The 19,902-nt window shown below is 39.3% G+C and overlaps 1 protein-coding gene and 2 long non-coding RNA genes across 7 annotated transcripts in view; 1 reads left to right on the plus strand and 2 right to left on the minus strand.

The window, feature by feature from the left end:
- Positions 1 to 133: 133 nt before the first annotated feature.
- On the minus strand, positions 134 to 10,181 carry oaz2a (ornithine decarboxylase antizyme 2a). Its single transcript, XM_082160112.1, is given in 6 exon segments — positions 134 to 2,207; positions 3,524 to 3,609; positions 4,051 to 4,223; positions 5,776 to 5,853; positions 5,855 to 5,906; positions 10,006 to 10,181. Coding segments are annotated over 6 exon segments (540 nt in total). The 5' UTR covers positions 10,026 to 10,181; the 3' UTR covers positions 134 to 2,076.
- Positions 5,913 to 16,699, plus strand: LOC309490829. Its single transcript, XR_014202839.1, has 3 exons — positions 5,913 to 9,201; positions 10,685 to 10,898; positions 16,198 to 16,699. It is a non-coding gene; the product is annotated as an uncharacterized lncRNA (long non-coding RNA).
- The window catches only part of LOC309490832, a 32,689-nt gene continuing 23,683 nt past the window's right edge, over positions 10,897 to 19,902 (minus strand). For 4 of the 5 annotated variants that reach the window (XR_014202842.1, XR_014202843.1, XR_014202844.1 and 1 more), the window contains one exon: positions 10,897 to 15,425. This is a non-coding gene — a long non-coding RNA (uncharacterized lncRNA). Of the gene's footprint in view, positions 15,426 to 17,312; positions 18,596 to 19,902 lie in introns of those variants that run through there. The other variant, XR_014202846.1, reaches the window with a different exon arrangement.

A 19,902-nucleotide genomic window follows, 5' to 3' on the forward strand; every position in this document is an offset into this window, starting at 1 on the left:
CTTGGCAAACATGTGCTTGCATTATTCAACATCCATAACTTTATTTCATTTCTCCTTTCAGTTCACACAAGGAATCCTAGAACAGTCCAACTGATTTTATTTGTGGGGGGAACAAAACAGGTAAGTCATGAAGTTTGGTTTTGTCACGTGTTTTATTTGGACATAAGGAAAAAGTTCAAGGTATACAAGTGTAGATTGTCAATAAATGATAAAATCTGATTCACTCTAATTTCTACACTACAAAAAAAAAAAAATCAACCAATATAGACAAAATAAAATCATATAGATAAAAAATAAAAATTTAAGTGGATGAACAAAAAAAAAAAACATTCTCTAAAAGCTTATTGTCACAGCCCATGAGGAAAGGTAAGGTCTATTTACACATGCAAAACCTAAAGGCCACCCTGCTGAGAAGTATACAGAACTGAATTCATTGCACCGAATTTCCACAGAGATGACCAAGAATCAAAGAAACAGAGGCTTCCGCTCCAGGGAATGTTTTTGCATGTTTTACCTGACTACGCCGGGACCGAGCCTGCAATCTAAAGGTGCTGCTAACGGTAGGTTCACCAGTCTTATATGAATTAAACTTGAGGCTTTCGCTTTGAATGGAGACCATTATCTTTGGCAAGTATGTCAAGTTCACTAAACACTGCAAGACATCTTGACGGCTCAAACTACATCTCTCCGTAATGGATGTGTAATGCACCGTGGGCTGAATTGCTTGTGTTTTCCTAAAGTGCTTGTGTAAAGCCCCCTGAGGGGCAGAGAGTGGGGTTGGTTTGCGCTCATGTTCCTGTGGGTTTGGGATGGTGAAGACAAAAAGGTGTGATAGACTATGGTAAGACTCATGTAGAAGACCTCTGGTCTATGCATCTCCCTAAATAAAAACGAGGACACCAGGACCCTTAAAACTAGAATGATTTCATCACAAACATGCTCATGCGTCTAGAAGTCTTCAGGTCTTTGGCTTCATTTTAAAAAGAAATAAAAGCGACAGACCTGATTGAACAACTTCTACTCAAAATAATCAGTGAAAAGCAAACCTCAAAACCAGACTGAGAAAAATGTCAACTAAACTTACACTCAAGTGCGTTGTTGGGGTCTGGAATGATACACTAGAATGCTGCGTTACATCCCATGTTGAATGCGAGATATTTTTCGTACGTAATTTCTTTTGACTTTCAAAAATAAAGCATGACATTCTGACGACATGAAAACAAAATGGTAATATGCAATGCTTGCTTTCATGTAGTAGATGCGTGATCGTCAATGTGTTTTACACGTCACTGCAACCGTTTCTTGGTTTTATTGGTAATATTATTCGGAAACTGACTTGTCGATGCGTTTTATTTGCGTAAAAGTGAATGTTTAGCATTGTCTGTGCACCTCTCAGGGTGCCATCTGTGATGTTATAGACCGAAGTCACAATCTCCATAGAGTTTTCCAAGCTAAAAGTCCAACTTCTCTAAGTAGGAAGGTGGAAATTCCAAAAGTCTTTAAGTTTTATGGAACGCAGCATAAATCCTAGCAAGTGTTTTTAAGATCTAATTGTGCTGTTGAAGTGAGTCGAGTCCTAGCTACCGAGAGCTATTCGGCTTGCTTCCTCTGAGTACTAGTGAAAGTTACAGCTGAAACTCCTAAAGAAGAGTGTCAAAACTGGAATAAACAAATAAATTCCTGATTTCACCACCATCAGCCACTGGAAACAGTTTTACAATCAATTACAAATGCATTCCCTTCTGTAAAAAGTATCCACTACCATGTCTGCGATATGAATCCTGTTCTGAATGTTGGAGTACACAACAGTAATAGACAGTTTGATATATGATGATTAACAGAGAGGATATGCTGGATTTCTGCTTTAGCACCAACCCACCTCCTGCTGATGGAACGACCAATCAGAATCGATTGGTGGGTTAATAACAGAAACTGAACCAATCAGAGTGTTAGATGGCCCAGCTTCGCCCCTACCCCTGTCCTAAAAGTCACTTTGATGCAGAGGTATAAAGGGGGAACGGAGACGGGGAGTAAGAGGGGTGGGGGCATTTTTAAGAGTGAGGGAGAGTGTGATGGTCACTCTTCATCAGAACTACTGCTGTCTATGGAATAGACCATAAAGAGAAGGTCGGGCCGGGCCGGCACCAGCGGGTGACCGGGTTTCACCACCTCAAAACCGATGTAGTGGAAGGTCTTCATGATGGACACTGCACAAGAGGAGACAAAGACAGTTCATTATCTACTGAATTATGGTACGTATTTGATTCATTATCCAGTTTAAAAATATCAGATATACCCAAATTAAGGTTCTGTCATAATTTACTCAGCATGTTGCTGCAAATCCATATGACTTTGTTTCTTTTTTGCAGATTGTACACGAATCATAATGGGGCTGTCAAGCTCTAAAAAATGACACCAAAAAAAGCACAACAGTGCACAAGTCATATGGATAAGCCATCATTGTGGAGTTCGACAACCTCAGGCTACGTCTACATGAATCCGGATATTGAAAATGGCATTTTCATTTCATAACACACTCCCTCCAAACTAGCTCTAAGTGTTTTCCAAAAGTTGCTTATCTACACTGAAAAATCTGAAAATGCGCTAATCTCCTTATTGCGCATCTGTAAAACATCATAAAAGCTCACTGAGATAATACTGAGAGATAAGGCATAATATTCTCACGCTATTCTTCTGGAATGATCATTTAGTAGCAACATTTTCTACCATTTACCGGTGTGTCAAGGTCACTCAAAATCAGCATTAAATCAGACCTCTGTCTATCATGGCCTCCTAATCATCCTCATATACTGATTGGCTTCATCACTGTCTCCTCTCCACCAGTAAGCTGGTGTGTGGTGGGCGTTCTGGCGCAATATGGCTGCCGTCGCATCATCCAAGTGGATGCTGCACATTGGTGGTGGTTGAGGAGATTCCCCCTTTTTATGTAAAGCGCTTTGAGGTCTCAGAAAAAGCGCTATATAAATGTAATGAATTATTATTAATGAATAATTACATGTATGGTATAAAACGCAAATGCACTCATGTTTTGCCACAGGACAGCAATTGTGAGTAAATATTGTCATCTTTGCTAAAATAAGATAGTACAGGTATGTGATATGAAGATTGTGTGAAGTAACAAATATCTTTAGCAACACTATGTAAGTGAATAGCAGGCACAACAATGCCGATACATCTATAGATATAGCGTATATGGGTACAACATGCATGACTAAACACTGTTCACACTACAACATGAAGACAATGTTTTCAAATGTATCCACTTGGGTGAGCGTAACAAGGCCAAAACAAAGATAATAATTTTTTTTTTTTTTTTTTAAGATACAGATTTCAAATGTATCCGGATTAATGTGGTTGTAGCCTCAGTTTCCATTATGGGGGAAAAAATCTTTGGTTGAGTTCCACAGAAGAAAGTAAGTCACTCATACTGTTTTGGTACAATATGAGGGTGAGTAAATGATGACAGATTTTATATCATTATATGTGTTTAAATGTTTCTTACATCGATCGTCTCTGTTTTTGTGAAGCCACAGGAACACATAGCTGACTTTCAACTGCTCCTCTGCAAACTCCAGAAGCCTGGTGAAACTGCAGAGTAATGAGAGAGAGAGAGAGAGATGGTGACGCACTGCTGCTTTTACATAATGTGAATCTTATGTAATAATGCAGATGTACTAGCCACAGAACAACTTCAGTCAGAACACACACACACACAAAGTTAATGCCTTCTGACAGTCCACCACCTGCTCGTTGAAGGTAAAACACTCTGTTCTAATGCCTGCAGTGACCTCAAAGACAGCACATGACACATCCAAATGAGAAAACTTTCATCAAAAGCGGCTTCATCTTTCACGACCTCATACCAGTGATGAAACATCACACGGAGAGCCAACTCGAGCTGCTTTTGACTAAAATTAAACCAGCCGTTTGTTCTACCGTGACCTAAAAATGTCACTTAAAGCCGAACCATGTAGAGACAGACGGACACGCTGTCAGCTTCAATATAGACAGATTATGAACCCAACGTACCCTTCTTTGCTGCCATTGTGGAGAGCTCCAGCGGGGATTTCCAGGTAGAGGGCATCGTCTGAAAGAACCGTGTCCCAGCTGGAGATTCGACGCTCGCTCAACTGGTACTGGAAGTGCAGGACTGGGGGCGCTCCACTTACTGATCCCGCCTGAGTCACTGTTAGCTTGTCGTCCTGGAGGACACACATGCATTCCTTTTCTTACAATATTGCATATTATTGTTATTAACATTATTGTAAACTCTTGAAAACAGCCTTGAAAGAACCAGTTCTTAGATGCTTCTATGAGGAGCTCTAAAGAAATGTACTATGCAAGAGAGATATTCATTCTCTTAATCGCGAATCGATCCAATTATTGTCGATCGATTGCACTGCGTTGTTTGCATCTGTATTGCAACGTGTATCCCATTAAGATGAGGTTGGAAATACCCAGCAATGTGGGATTCATTTCAGTAATGAACCCGCTGTAATCCTGTCGATTTTCAATTGATTTTTGTCTAAATATCTAAGCCAGAGTAGAACATTTAAACAAAATCAATTGATATAAATGAGCTCAAGAGCAGCCAACGGGGACTTGAACAATAGATCTTTTCACAGGTGTGAGTGATCCTAAACCTCTTAACCTTTTGAGGCGATCACATGTCTGCACAGGCAGTGCTGACATCTATAGTGTCACGCACACGGCCAGGTGTATGCCGAGCTCGATTACCGAGCGCCAACACCGCCCATAAGTAGCTCAGATGGAAACTCGCTGTACATTTTGTACAGAGCTATGAGACAAGCTCTGGAGATCTCTTCACACCTGTCTCCTCCCTTGGGCTGGTCGTCTGTGTATGTTTTTTGGAAATGGTATGGCTTGCTGCCCCAGACTCTTATTGACTAATGTATTCATTTACTGTACAGGACTTTTAGCCTTACAGGTCAGTAAAGTAGCAAACCGAGATGAACCCATTATGTGTACTATCTGTTTTTCAGATTTTTTTAAATATCCTTTTGATTTCAGCATTATATTAGGTGTGCATCTTAATTGTATTAGCATTTATTAAATATATTACCATTACAGAGGCATAGTTAACTGTATCGCTTTTAAATTTTTGGCAACAATGTATGAAAAGAAATGTTAATGGGACCTATTATGCCCTTTTTCAGTCTTTTTTTGGGGACTACAGTAATAGGTGCTTGATTTTTCAAAAACACATTATTTTTCCACATATTCTCCATTGTTGCAGCACCTCTCTTCCCAGTCTGTCAGTAACTGTCAGTATGTTTAATTCCTGCCTCTATGTAGCCACGCCTTCTGAAATGTGCAATGTGCTCTGGTCGGATGGACCAGTGTGTTGTGTTGATTGGTCAACCGTTTTGAGCGTATTTGGGGAAATGTCACGCCCATTATCATAACTGCGAGTTTTAACACACTACTAACGCAACTCAACGAGGCCTCGCCCCTTTTTTGCACATGCCTTGGGAATTATTTACGTTACGTTTAAGTGTACGTTCCCAGACGAAAACTCAAGACGAGTTTCAGGGTGTCCAGAAACAGTGCACACTGATATAGAGAATAACTCCCTTTGTAGTGACTTTGCAGAGCTTTACACACTAAAGAAAGTTGAAAACATAAAAAAGCATAATAGGATCCCTTTAAATGTTTTAGAATGTTTGTTTTTGACGTTCATACAAAAGCGAACAACAATTCAGACTGTGTGTGTGTGTGTGTGTGTGTTCTTACCTTGTGAAGTACGCTGTGAGGGAGATCCCTGCCCGTCCCTCGCCCACCCGGGATCTTCGTTAGTGGGAGAGGGGCATCAGGAGCACCACAGAGGCCCTGGAGCCCGCTGCCTCGAGCCAAGCACGGCACAACTACAGTATGAAAAAGATGAATATGTCATAGCTGTGTAAGTTTAACACAGTTTTCCTCTGATGCTTTTAACTCAAATTGGCATGTGCTTCTAAAAACTACCTTCGCTGTTTGTCGGCGTCATGATTTAAGTTCATGACGCATTTTGGCACAGGCCTCAGAGTGCCTGCCGATAACAGATATACCCATCCTGCCAACAGCATAAACCAATCTGGCTATCTGCTTAACTGAAATGTTGTCTCTCTCTCTCGATATATCTGATCTTATGCAGCTTTGTTTTCACATTAGCGCTCAGTTCTCTGATTACAGACTATTGGCCAGATTTACTAACAGCTTGCGCCAACGCAAACAATCTTTTGGCGTTAAAAAACTACTGACAGGATTTACTAAACACACGCGTGGACAGGGTTATGTTCGCGGCTGACCTTATTGCATATGCATTTGTAGGAGTTTCCCTTTCAGATGCAACATTTATGGGAAGGAGAGCATTTAAATGAATCATGCAACGTGATTTACAGAGGTTTGCGCTAGTTAATGGTATTTGCGCCATTATTTACCGCCTGAAAAATGCATGTCTCAAACCAGACGCTAATTTGCGCTGCTCTTGGTAGATTGCGTTGGAAATGATTATGGATTATGGAAATTATGTTTGTGTTGTCAGTAGATGGCGTGCAGAACTTTACACTCCCATCTGCACTTTTTTGGGATTGCGCTCTCACACTAATGCCCTGTTTAGTAAATCTGGCCCTATAGAAACATTTAGGACATCTGGAGTAAAACGAATTTTGTTCTAAGCTAATTTATAATTTTGTTTAGTCTGATCTATCAATTCAATTTCATCAAATCTATCTATAAATTAGTGCTCGACCGATATATATACGCCAGGCCACTTAATCATCTAATATTTTGCGATCGTCAGCATCAGCCGATGGATTTGATTCTTAAAATGAAAATATTGACTGTCAAATTAATTTTGTTTCATAGAGATGGATGTTTCACTTTCAACTAGACAGAAGGGAGGCGGTTCGCACAGATCACAAACAAGCACATGATGTGAAAACAAGTCTGTAAATAGCAGCTTGGCTGAGAACATTTGACATCCCAGCGGGCTTGAGTTACAGCACTGGCTTTTAGAGATGGTAATAACAGATATTTATGTACCCATGACATACTGGGAGATCTTTGGATCGGATATCTCATCTGAAGCCAGGCCGCACACTGTCAGCGAAAATCTCTCATTATGATTGAAAGCCTTCTAGAAAATTCCTGATTTTCAAAACAACCCTGTTTACAACAAGCAAGACAGGAATATGAGCTCACGTACAAAGCTGATCTGGGAACAGAACATTGATATTGTATGCCATTATCAGCTGACAGCAATCCATGACAAATTAATTGGCTGTTCGAAACTTGGGTGCATTGTTTTCAAGTCTCATGAGCCAGATTACCCAGCAGGCAAATGAAAGAAGGGCGTAGTGTTTTCCAACCGCACATGTAACCCAGGTGACATAATCTGCATGGTGACCACATAAAAAACAGGTGGAGCTGTTCCTTTCCTTTCTGGTGACCCTATAGACTATCTTTACTTAAGTACAAAGAACTGGTACGACAGATTTTTCAAGGCACTTTTGAGACGCTCTTGTTTTGTCGGCTCTCCTCTCCTGGTCTCTGTAAAGAGCGCTGGGTCTCTTGCGAGTGAAATGTCAGCTTGTTTTGAAAGCCGACACTTTCACCCTCTGACATTCAAGCACTTTCCTCCCCTCCACCGTCTCTGATTATACGCTCTGGATCAAAACAGATTCAGGCCAACTAAAAAAAGAGAAAGAAACTGAAACAGTGAGACTTTCTTGGATTCATTTAACATACAGAACTCGATTGCATTTGCATTAGATTGCTGAGTGGTTTCTAGGAGTGGCTTGCTAGAGCATTGCTAGGTTATGCTTCATATTCTGGTGATATAATGGGAATTTTTGTTATGTTTTGTCATTTAGCAGGTGAAAATCGTAAGTTTGTTCGCTCGGAAAAGTAATAGCACACTTTCCTCAAAAAGACACGAAATCAAAATGGACAGTTATTTATTTTTTTCTATTATAAATGATTTATCCTGGCACAATTCATGTGCCCTTATAATCTTTAAACAAAATACTGTATCTTTCCTTCCCTCTTGCAGTGACATCTATTATTTTCTCTGATGATGTGTTTACTGGCGCAAGGGCGGGGCAACCTGTCACTCACGTGAGATCGACCAATAGCAAACCACAACCATCCAATGATCCAATCAATTCCCAATGGTCAATATCATTTTTTTCTCGTTCGAGAAGCTGCTTCACTCGGATATAAGTCACAATAGGGAAGAAAACACTTTCACAACTTACGTTTCATGCCGACTTTAAGCTATTATGCATGTCTGTAGGTTTTAAATAACAAAATCCAGGTTATGAACAATAGTAATATAAGTTAAGGATAATGTTGGATTCAGTCCAAAAGCAGAATCTATTCCCAAAACAATCCAAAGTCCCTCTTTTTGTTACTGAGAAAGAAGTTCCACTAAATTTGTAACATTTTTCCACTAAAATTGAAGATCATTCCTGACTCCAGTTGACCTCCAGGACCAGCACAGGGTGATAGTCCGGATCTGTTTAAAGACCGGGATTCAGGTTAATCTTTAGTGCAGTAATTACTGGCTCTGCTGAGTGTTTGGAGAACAACCAGGAAACAGTCAAAACCAAAACAGGATACCGCGAGTCTTCCAGGAAAACAGTTATCATTTGGCTATACAGAGGGGCACGAAAGGTGACGTACGACCTTCAACTCACAGTGAACGTGTTTTGGGCCAATCCCTGACCAGGAGAGGTATGGCAGGTTTGTGTTTTAGTGTTCACATATCAGATTACAAAGCCTCAGCATGCAAGTGACCTTCTTTGACAACAAGTCTGACGTTTCTATTTATGCCAGAGTCTTAGCGCTGCCACATTCTTCTGTAAAGTGTTTCTCTTTTTAACATTGATGGTCTGGATGGAGTCCAAGTAAAACAACCAGAACGCGAGGTTGAGAAGCAGGAATGAGATGACGTTGCATGAAATGTGAGATTTGGGATGTCATTCTGTGACCGGCGGGGAAACGTTCATGGAAAATGCACGGTGCTCAGATTTTAACATGATGTTTGAATTGTTCATGGGGTCTATAAACAGAGCCACTGCAAACATGTTGCAGCTAAACAACAGAGCTTTCAAGGAAATACAGCTTATGTAATGTTTTGTCCCCATATTCCTCACTCAGAATACCTTAAATCTCAGGGTAAGTATGGTTCATCGCCTCTCACCTAGTGCTAATCTGGTTACAAAAACAAACATTTCATTGAAAACAACCGCTGACAGTGTCTAGAGTTTCATAACAGGATCCTTGCAGGTGATCTGTGCTCGGGTTTCCATCCTCAATCCACATTAGGAAATTGCAAGAGTAGGAAATTAGATTGTTTAGGAAAAACGAATTATCTTTGGGACAGTGCGATTTGGTCGGCATCGACAGTCCTGTTACAAGCTCATGAATCCTAATTGAGTTGATGGGGTTATGGATGAAATATTTATAGCAGTGTCTCTCACACTCATCTGTCTGCTCGACATTAAATCCGCTTTGATCACAGTCTGAGTCTGATCCTTCAGTACATCACAATAGAGCCTGCCCATTCATAATTTACATACATCACATCTCTATATCAAACTAAATATAAAATAAATTAGTATTGTCAATATTATTGATATATACGTTACATATTTAATTTAGTATATTTTTTATAATAGTCTCTCTCCCTCTCTCTCTCTATATATATATATAAACAATATATGAATGTATACATTACAATTTTCATTACAAGAAAATCTATTATTAGAAAACGCTTACATATGTATAAATATGTTTTGAATTATTAAATATTATTTAAAGACACTTTAAGTATATAAATATTTTAATGGCACGTTCAAATCTATGTAAAATAATCATAATTATCATCAGCTGCAAAATCTTTGCCAGTATGTGCATGAAATTAAAATGTTTCACGACTGTAAAAAATAAATAAATAAATGCAATCGTATATCATCTCACCTCTCCTCTGTGTTGCACATGTTTTTTTTCCTCGTAGACTGCTTTACTCTGATAACTCAAAGAGTGACTGTTGTGCAGAAAGTCCACGGAGAAATGCACCATATATTTAATAATTCTCTCTCTCTCTGAAGCGTTCTGCGATCCGCGAACCGTGCTTTGACACCGAGCTCTGACTGCGCGGTGACGTTAGGGAACTGATTATGAATATTAATAAGCCTACGTAATGTCAGCCAATCAAAGGCCGAGTGCGATTGTCGACAGACACGCAGCTTCATTAATATTCATCGACGTTCAGCGTGGAGAATCATGGGAGACAGACGCAGAACAGGGAAGTGACCGTGAATCTTCTTAAATTATTCTGTTTTTATTAAATATCGACGAGGTCAGTTTATTGATTGTTTTATGTCTCCATGAATATACATAGTAATATAGGCCTAATGGTATTTAAGGGAGATTCAGAATTTGACGACACTGAGGGTTTCTGGGAAATGAAGTTTTCAGCTTTGAACATTCCAACAGAGTTTTTGAATCACCTAATTTACGTGTAATTTATCTATAAACGGCAACTAAACAATACATGTCAAATCTTAGAAACGAATGCTTAGAAATGCATAGAAATAAAACTGAAGATAGTCATCTGAAAAAACTCTTACGCTTCCCTTTTTATTTATTTTTTAAGACCTCTTCATGACTTTTGGAACGGTGTGGACTGGACTTATGTTGTGTAAGAGCTGATAATGGAAACAACCCTGGGCCAAAAGATTAAAGGATTAGGAACCGGACACCAGGCGATGTGATCGCTACACAGCGCTGGGTGAAGATCAGTCTCAGTGAGTGAAGTGTATGACCTCCAGAGAGAACCCACAACACAATCAATATCTGAACTCTGCAAGGTACTGGGTTTGGATTTTCAGCCGTAATGGAACCTCAACTGGGTTCTAAATCACAATGATAGCAGTTTAAATAGCATAGGGTTGTTTTGTTTTTTTACTGGTTTTGCCACAGATTCGAGATGATTTTATCCTATTCTAACTATGCATTATAATATGGTTAGATGCATTTGAATTCAGCATTGTTTCCTATCAGAAGAGATTTCTGTGGAGACTTCAACCGACCCGTTGAGAATCAATGCAGAGTAGGGGAACTTAATCAAGCTGGGTTGTTAGTTTTCTTCATGTGGAATCTCATTATGAGAACAGAAACCACAGAAATTATAGGCAACTTTTGCTGTCTACTTATTTATGGTTCCATATTAGATTTCATAGTTCATTTGTCCTTGTTGGCTGACGCAACATCCATCATGTGTTTGGCGGTTACAGTGAATTGTGGTGTTAGCAACCACCTGATTCGGTGGCTGTCTTTTTGAAAACAATAAACAAGTTTGAAGACCTAAACATATATCAGCTCAGATCACGCTGTCACACACACCCCCCTCTCTGTGGTTTCTCTCAAACTGAGAGCCACTAAAAGGCATTCTGAAACCTCCAGGGCTAAACAACAACAACAACATATTTCCTTCTCCATAATGATGCTCTATAATGACTCACCCTGCTGATGACAGATGAATAACAACAATAATTATCAAACAATTAAATATATTTGTTGATTAGAGCAGTAAATCATAAAAGTAAATCACAATATTCCAGACTACAAAACCCCTTTAGCCGTATTAAGATGCGTTTTGGTTGATCAGATCACGTATGAGGGAGACATATTCCCGTTTACACCTGGTGTTTTAATCCGTGTCTTTTGTCCACTTTCAGCCACTTCTGTCCTGATTTCTTCGAGGAGAGGGCCTGTGGGCGGGTAAATGTATGTTTTTTCAGATCTTTTGATCTAATTGACAAAATAAGCTTGTGTAATTTACATATGAACGACATATGATGTCGGAGACGACGGAAAAACATACGGAGAGCATCAGCTTTCATTTCTGCTCTGACAGCCGCAACACCAGCCGAACGCTGTGAGTGTGTGTAAGAAATCAGGAAGGGAGAGAAAACATTGTGCTTGGTATGTTTTTCATCTTTAATCCAAACTTTAAATCCCATCTGGCTAGCGCTCTTCCCATAATGTTTATGCGTTAGGTCAGTAGTTGGAGAGTAGTGGCTTTTGTGGCTGTTTGAACACATTCGATCACATGAGCGTTTACACTACGAAAGCAATGCGTTTTCGACTACCTCTGGGAGTGGCTGAAAGTGGAAAAGCTCAAAGCGTTTTAGACCCCGGTCACATCTGTATTTATCGTCGTCCATTTGTGATCCGATCGACCAAAACGCATCTTAAAGGGATACTCCACTTTTTGGGGAAATAGGCTCATTTTACAACTCCCCCAGAGTTAAACAGTTGAGTTTTAACGTTTTCGAATCCATTCCGCCGATCTCCGGGTCTGGCGGTACCACTTTTAGCATAGCTTAGCATAGATCATTGAATCGGACAGGACCATTAGCATCTCTCTCAAAAAAATTACCAAAGAGTTTCGATATTTTTCCTATTTAAAACTTGACTCTTCTGTAGTTACATCGTGTACTAAGACCGACGGAAAATGAAAAGTTGCGATTTTCTAGGCTGATATGGCTAGGAACTATACTCTCATTCCTGCGTAATAATCAAGAAACTTTGCTGCCGTACCATGAGTGCAGCAGGCGTAATGATATGACGCAGCGCCTGAAAATAGTCCCCAGCTCAGTAACTTCCAACGTGACCGGGACTAAGTTTGTCTAATCTATTAGACCTATTTTCAGGCGCTGCGTCATATCATTACGCCTGCTGCACTCATGGTACGGCAGCAAAGTTTCTTGATTATTACGCAGGAATGAGAGTATAGTTCCTAGCCATATCAGCCAAGAAAATCGCAACTTTTCATTTTCCGTCGGTCTTAGTACACGATGTAACTACAGAAGAGTCAAGTTTTAAATAGGAAAAATATCGAAACTCTTTGGTCATTTTTTTGAGAGAGATGCTAATGGTCCTGTCCGATTCAATGATCTATGCTAAGCTATGCTAAAAGTGGTATCCCTTTAATATCAGGTGTAAACAGGTCCAAACACAAGCAGGACATGCAGTTCTGATGGGCCAGTGAGAACAGAACAGAACATTTTATTCCATGGACAGCATCGGCTTGCTGATCTATTAAAAGCTCCATTGTATCTTTTCCTCTTTGGCACTCTTGTACATCCAGGAAATGCTTGTTTACTGTGTCAGGTAATCATCTCAGAGGCGAACGGGAGAGATTCTCTCTGTCACTACAGACATGGCCTGTAAACTGCTTCTGATTTCTGCTTTATTCATTCCTTGTTTAGTGGTATTTGTTTAAAAAGAGTGTGACGTGTTGAGGAGATTGAAAATAGCCTAGAAATGTTCTAGCAACAACCCAACACACCCTACCTATCACCAATTCAATATGCCCAATCCTGTTCCTGGAGATCTACCTTCCTGCAAAGTTCAGCTCCACAACTGGACCAGGAGCACTTGATAACTACAGACAGGTGTGCTAGATCAGGGTTGGATCTCTGCAGGTATGTAGATCAGAATTCCCCAGTAATGCCCTGGAAACCACATAGAACATCCTGGCAACCATTAAGAATTTCCTATAAACATCCTAGCAACCACCTAGTCTTCCCTAGAAGCCACCTGGAACACCCTAGCAACCTCCTAGTATTCTCTAGTAATGCCCTAGCAACCACCTAGAACACCCAACCAACAACACAGTTCCATATCAACCCGGAACACCCTAGCAACCACTCAGAAAATCCTAGTTAACAGTAAGAACATCCTATCAATCAGCCAAAACACCCAAGCAACCACCCAAGCGAATCACCACACAAATCTTCCGTAGAAAATGTATTAAATCGATTAATCATGATAAATCACATCTAACATAAAAGTTTGATGTAATTAATCACGATTAGTTGATTTGACAGCACTAATTACAATATATCCAGGGGTGCACATAGTTGGTGCCCATGTGTGGTAAAAATAACACGCGCTGTTATCTGTGCACACAGCCTCACACACTCGAAGAGAGAGAGAGAGAGAGAGAGAGACAACCCCCAAAACTATTATTAAAGAAATCGACAAAAAACTAAAAGACACTCATGATGAATCACTAAAAGCACATTTTGAACTCCAGAATAACCTCCAATGTTACTCAACCCTAAATAGAACTACTAAATTGGCCAATTATCTATTAATTAAACAATTTAAAGAAAGACAAATCCTCTCCAAATACAGATTAAGTGACCATGATCTAGAAATAGAGAGGAAGACGTAGACAAACTTGGACAGAGAGAGAGCAGAGAATCTGTAGATAGAGGATGAGAAAAAAACTTTCTACTCATCTGTACTGAATATTTTTGCCCTGATTTGAAACATAGATTCCATCATTCATTGAACTGAGTGATACTGAGAAAATACCCTTCATACTTGGGGAAGATGATAGCATAGCTGCACTAGCTGCTAAATATGTGTTAGCCATTCACAATGTCAGAGATGGTTAACGGTGGACAGACACATACACACAAAATGATGTCAAAATACCCGTCTCGGCAAGTATTCTCTCGGTTATGTCATAAGTGAACAGTTGAGAAAGAAACCGGATGTGTATCAGTATATTCGGTCTGTGTATTCTTAAAGTGACAGCAGCCTAATATTCCTGCTGTTGTCTGTGTCATTTAATGTTAATATTTTTTTATTTTAATACAGCTTTAACAAAGATGAACCTATATTCCATTTCTACAGTGAACAAATAGTGTTATTTTACATTTAGGCAGCTTATAGGATAAGTGTGCGGCGTAAAGTATGAGTACCAAACAGCATCTGTTAAGAAACCGGACCAAAAAAGTTATGTGCACCCCTGGATATACCATAAGTGTACTTCTATCTCTTTACATGAACAAACAAAGCATTTTACATCAATTTGAATGTATTAAGAATGTCTTTGTGATGCATTATACATACAGGCCTCAGCAGTGAAGCTCTCTCAGCGTGAGTCTTGACCCGGTCTCTGTGAGACGGGCTGCTAAGCACCGGTGAAATGCCCCATTCCAGCCGAATGAACTTTCACCAATCACCAGTGATGCTGAGTTCAGGCTGTTCCTCATGTGTGATCACCTGGGTTTATTCTGTCCTGACATAGATAGAGGTGTATCAGTTGCTAACCCATGCTGATATGCACACTTCAATAAAAGACATTCTGTTCACTTACAACCCCTGACGGATGGTTAGGGATGCTGGCGTGTGTCTGGCATTGAGCAGAGGTTCTTGAAGTGAGTGTGTGCAGTGTGTGTCAGGGGTTTTGTGGCGTACGGCATTAAGCTGATTGGCACTAATACTTTTTGTTCTGGCTCGGAGTTTCCGTTGCGGCGTTCCATGCAGGACAGTTTCCAGGAACACAGCACGCCACTTCCACTTACTGTCCATACCTTATAGAAGGGGTTAGGTCATTAAAATCATTAGACTTGATTACATGTTTCCTATAGACTTTCTAGACACTAGATTTTGCATTCCATTCATAACAGATGTTATTTAAATACAGAAGTCGTAAAAGGTACAATTGCACAAACCTAAGAAAATGCAGAGAAAAAAAAATCCAAGGTAGCGGACGTAGAGAAATGTAAAAAAATGCATTCAATATTTATAAGTATCAATAAAAACTTTTTATATATATACAATTTTATATACATACAATATATACAATTTTAAATAATATATATACATAAGTAATATATTTTATTTATTATATATAAAAAATATATATTTATACATGTATATACATATTATAAATAACACACACATATATATATAATTATAAAAAAATTGTGCTGTTAAATCAATTAATTGCATATAACATAAAAATGTGTAAATATATGTGTGCGTATATATATATATATATATATATATATAACAAATCTGTCAAATCGATTAATTGCGATTAATCGCATCTAATATAAAAGTTTGTATAAATATGTGCGTGTGTGTGTATATATATTTAGACACACACACACTTATATATATATATATATATACACACACATATATATATACAAACTTTTATGTTAGATGCGATTAATCGCAATTAATCGATTTGAGATGTATAGACACAGCATATATGTATATTTATGTATTGCATTCTTAATTTCCCAAGTCCTGAGATCCCTGGCTTTTCACTGTTCCCATCTGATTCTATTTTTGCAGACCATGCTCGGAAAAAAAAAATCGGACAATCTTTTAGCAAACTGTGTGAGTGTGTGAGTAGGAAGGGCAGCAGGTCGTGGGAATCGGTTCAACGCACCAGCCTGGGCCGTCAGCACAGACTCACTTCCACCAAAAGCATCAGAAGTGCAGTAAAAGAACAACTGAGGAAGTGGAGAAACAATGTACGAGTCTGAACAAACACACACACACACACACACACTGAGCTGGATCAGGGTGTGGGACCTCATGAACAGTGACAGCCATTTCTCTGGACCCAGAAGCCCAGAGAGAAAAGAAAGTTCTGTTTCCCATAATTCTGCTTATGTTTCCGCTGGTTACGTTCCCACGCTGACTGCTTTTCTTGTTTATTAATCTATTTTGGTTTCCTCCTAAACTAAATTTAAAACTGGTTATAGGATAGTGAGTTTATGAATGTGTGTGTGTGTGTGTGTGTGTGTGTGTGTGTGTGTGTGTGTGTGTGTGTGTGTGTGTGTGTGTGTGTGTGTGTGTGTGTGTGTGTGTGTGTGTGTGTGTAACTTCAAAGGTCTCCAGGCTGGAAATGAGCATGCTGACCGGTAATGTCTGTTTTAGTGTGTTGTTTATTGAAATGACTCCCGATAGGAAGTTACAACGTGACCAGTACAGCAGCTTGAGCGATGAAAACGTGAATAATTATGAATACACACTGTTCCTGTCTTAAACAACGGCCAGTGGCATTATATTCAGTCTTTCTTCAACTTCTGGAAAACCGAGGCCCACTTCTCTCACATTAAGCGTTCTCGCTCACTCCCCTTGGAAATACCTAGGCATGAGTTTAGTGCTGGTCCAGGCTAGTTTATGCCAGTCTATCTGGTGGATCAGTGTAATCATAGTTTAATATAAGGCCTTATTGTGTCTGTAATTCTTAGAAACCTCCTCTTGATGACTATCTTAGCAAGTATAATATTTTTTTTATGCTGCCTCTCCTGGTTTTTGATGATTTGTGCACTGAATTATAATTATGAAAGAGTCTGTTAAGAACTTCTAACTTAACTTTGTAAATGTAACTTCTGGATCATTCTCAAAATATGCTGACAAGATTTAAATTTAAAAGGCATAATTTTGTAACAATTCAGTTTGCACTGGTTGCTATTTTTCACTCACTTACTCGCGTATTTGTTCTGCAAGTGTGCCAAAAACAAAACTAATCAACCAGTGAATAATAAACTGTAAGTAATTTAAGAAGAAACCTTTTCCCTTAAATTATTTTTGTCATTAATGACATCACTGTTAAAAATTCATGTGACCAACCAGAGTCAGTTGCGTCACTTCACTTCCATTCATAAATCCTCTCCCGTGGCCTCATGGGATAGTAAAGCGTCCATCATACGCACACTTCAGAATCCTGCCGGCCCGGAAGTAGTAGATCATCCGGGTACTTTTTTTGTCTTCTCTTTTATAAGTACTGTGAATTCAGACATACTTCTTTTGTCACATGTTTTTCCCTTGAGGCCACAGGAGAGGATTTATGAATGGCAGTGAAGCGACGTAACTGACACTGGTTGGTCACATGATAATGACAACATGGCGAATGTAGTCCATCCAGATTACATTCATACTTCACATACTTTTTTTTAGCGGTCGTGAAGTAATTACTTATTTAAAATAAGAACCTACTCAAGAGAGTATGCGATTTTGGACGCAGCCATGATGATTTTCCCAGCATGTTGAAAAAGTTCTTGATTTTTGATCTATAATTATTTAGTTTTAGTTTTTTGGTCATTTAAATGTGTCATTGTGAATTATTTTTACTGGTGAAAAAAATTATCAGAGCTTTTTTTTTAGGATTTTTTTTTTTTAATGTGAATTTGTGACCAGATTTTGTTAAAATAAAATGATACAATAATGAATGAAAATAAAGCTGTAACATTTTAAGTCTGAATTTTTTTTTTTTTTTTAATAACCCTTCATTACACATAATCTTCTGGTCCGAGCGCTGAAGGAATTCCCTCATGCTGAAAAGGCTCTTGTTTTGTGGTATTAGATATATGAACACACAGAGCTGCTAAGCAGAACTTCCAGTAAACAGGGACCGATGTGTGACGTTCTGACACTAAAATGTCTTTGAGCACTTAATCGGCGTGTTGTTACTGCCCTGCTTTCCTTAATCTCTGTGTTTAAACACAGAGCGCTTAGAGAGGACAGATATTCCGGGTATGTCCAGGCCTCTGTGCCCTTTCAGCAAAGCCAGTAAACATCTAGAATAACAGAGGTTTCAGCGTTCTGGACCTGCTCTGTCCACACAGCCTGAAGTAGGCCAAACTGCACGGCAGGGCTTTAGATGGGCAGATTTGTGCCGAGTCGAGGGAATTCCTCCCATACTTCCCCTCGCGGAGTCCTTTTCTGCGTGACTGAGTCTCTGCAAAACACGGAGCGGGAAGAGTTCAGGTCTGACTCTTACTTAGGGTTGAGTAGGCTATATGAACAAACCAAAACTGATAACCTTTAATTTGTTTAGTACAGACTTCAGCAATCCTATTAGATCGTTACAAATCACACTGTACGACATGGATCTGATAAACTTGTGTACGACATGTATGTAGACTGTACGATGATGACACCTATTGAATCGTAGGCTACGACGAAAGTTAGTATAGAAGAATGAAACGTCATCAGCATGCGCTAGTGGTAAACATATAGAGCAAGATTAATCGCTCTTTACGATATAGTTATAGTCTTTTCTTCCCTATTGTGAGTTATGTCCGAGTGAAACGGCTTCTCAAACAAGAACAAATGTAGGGCGGGGCTTTATTTTGTCCGTCTGGAATTGATTGGATGCTATTGGTGGATCTCATGTGAGTGACAGGTTGCCCCGCCCCCGCGCCAGTAAACGCGTCATCAGAGAAGAGGCAGGAGAGGTTATTTTGATTAAAGATTATGAGGGCACATGAATAAAATTATGTGCACGAATAAATTAATTATAATAAATACTTCATTATTCCATTGAAAAAAAACAAGAATGGTCCATTTGGATTTCATGGCTTTAATGTAGTTGTGTTTGCTGTTGTTGTGTTAGTTGGAGAGAGAGAGAGAGAGCATTTGCTCTGTGGTTAATAATGTGATTTTATCTCTCAGTGTTTGGTCAGAGTGTCTTTGACCCTGCAGAGCAGCAGCGGTGCATGCTGGGAAACATGTATCCGGAAACTTCTTGCATGGAGAGGAAACCAGAGAGAGAGAGTTGGACAGGATCTAAGCTTGTCTATTCTCGGTTAAAACTGAAATCTAAAATATCTGTATTATTAGTGAAATATATATCTGTATTATAATTATTATTAGTGGTATTTGTTAAGGCAAAGTGGGCACTTTTGATTTGGGCCAGTAAGCAACCTTTGCAACCCCATAGCAACGCCCTGGCAACCGACCATATAACACCCTAGGATTGTGGCAACTTTTGCATGAGCAAATGCCATTTACATATCTTAATAAGTCTTGTCATCCTAGAGCTCAGTTTGCATGTGTTCCAGTGTGTGTTTGCAGTGATGTGGAACGCTCGACCTATATTCATCACATGACTCTCAGAGCCTGCAGCACTGTAAATAAAGTGCTCAGAATACAGCAGCTGACGTGAGATCACGTCAGCCGCTGTCCGCAATCATTATCAACTATCTTTTTGTAATACAAGGGACTGAAGAGAACTTATGTCTGCAACAAAGGTTTGTATTTGTT

The sequence above is a fragment of the Leuciscus leuciscus genome (genome assembly GCF_965113295.1).
Source record: "Leuciscus leuciscus genome assembly, chromosome: 25".
Classification (NCBI taxonomy): domain Eukaryota; kingdom Metazoa; phylum Chordata; class Actinopteri; order Cypriniformes; family Leuciscidae; genus Leuciscus; species Leuciscus leuciscus.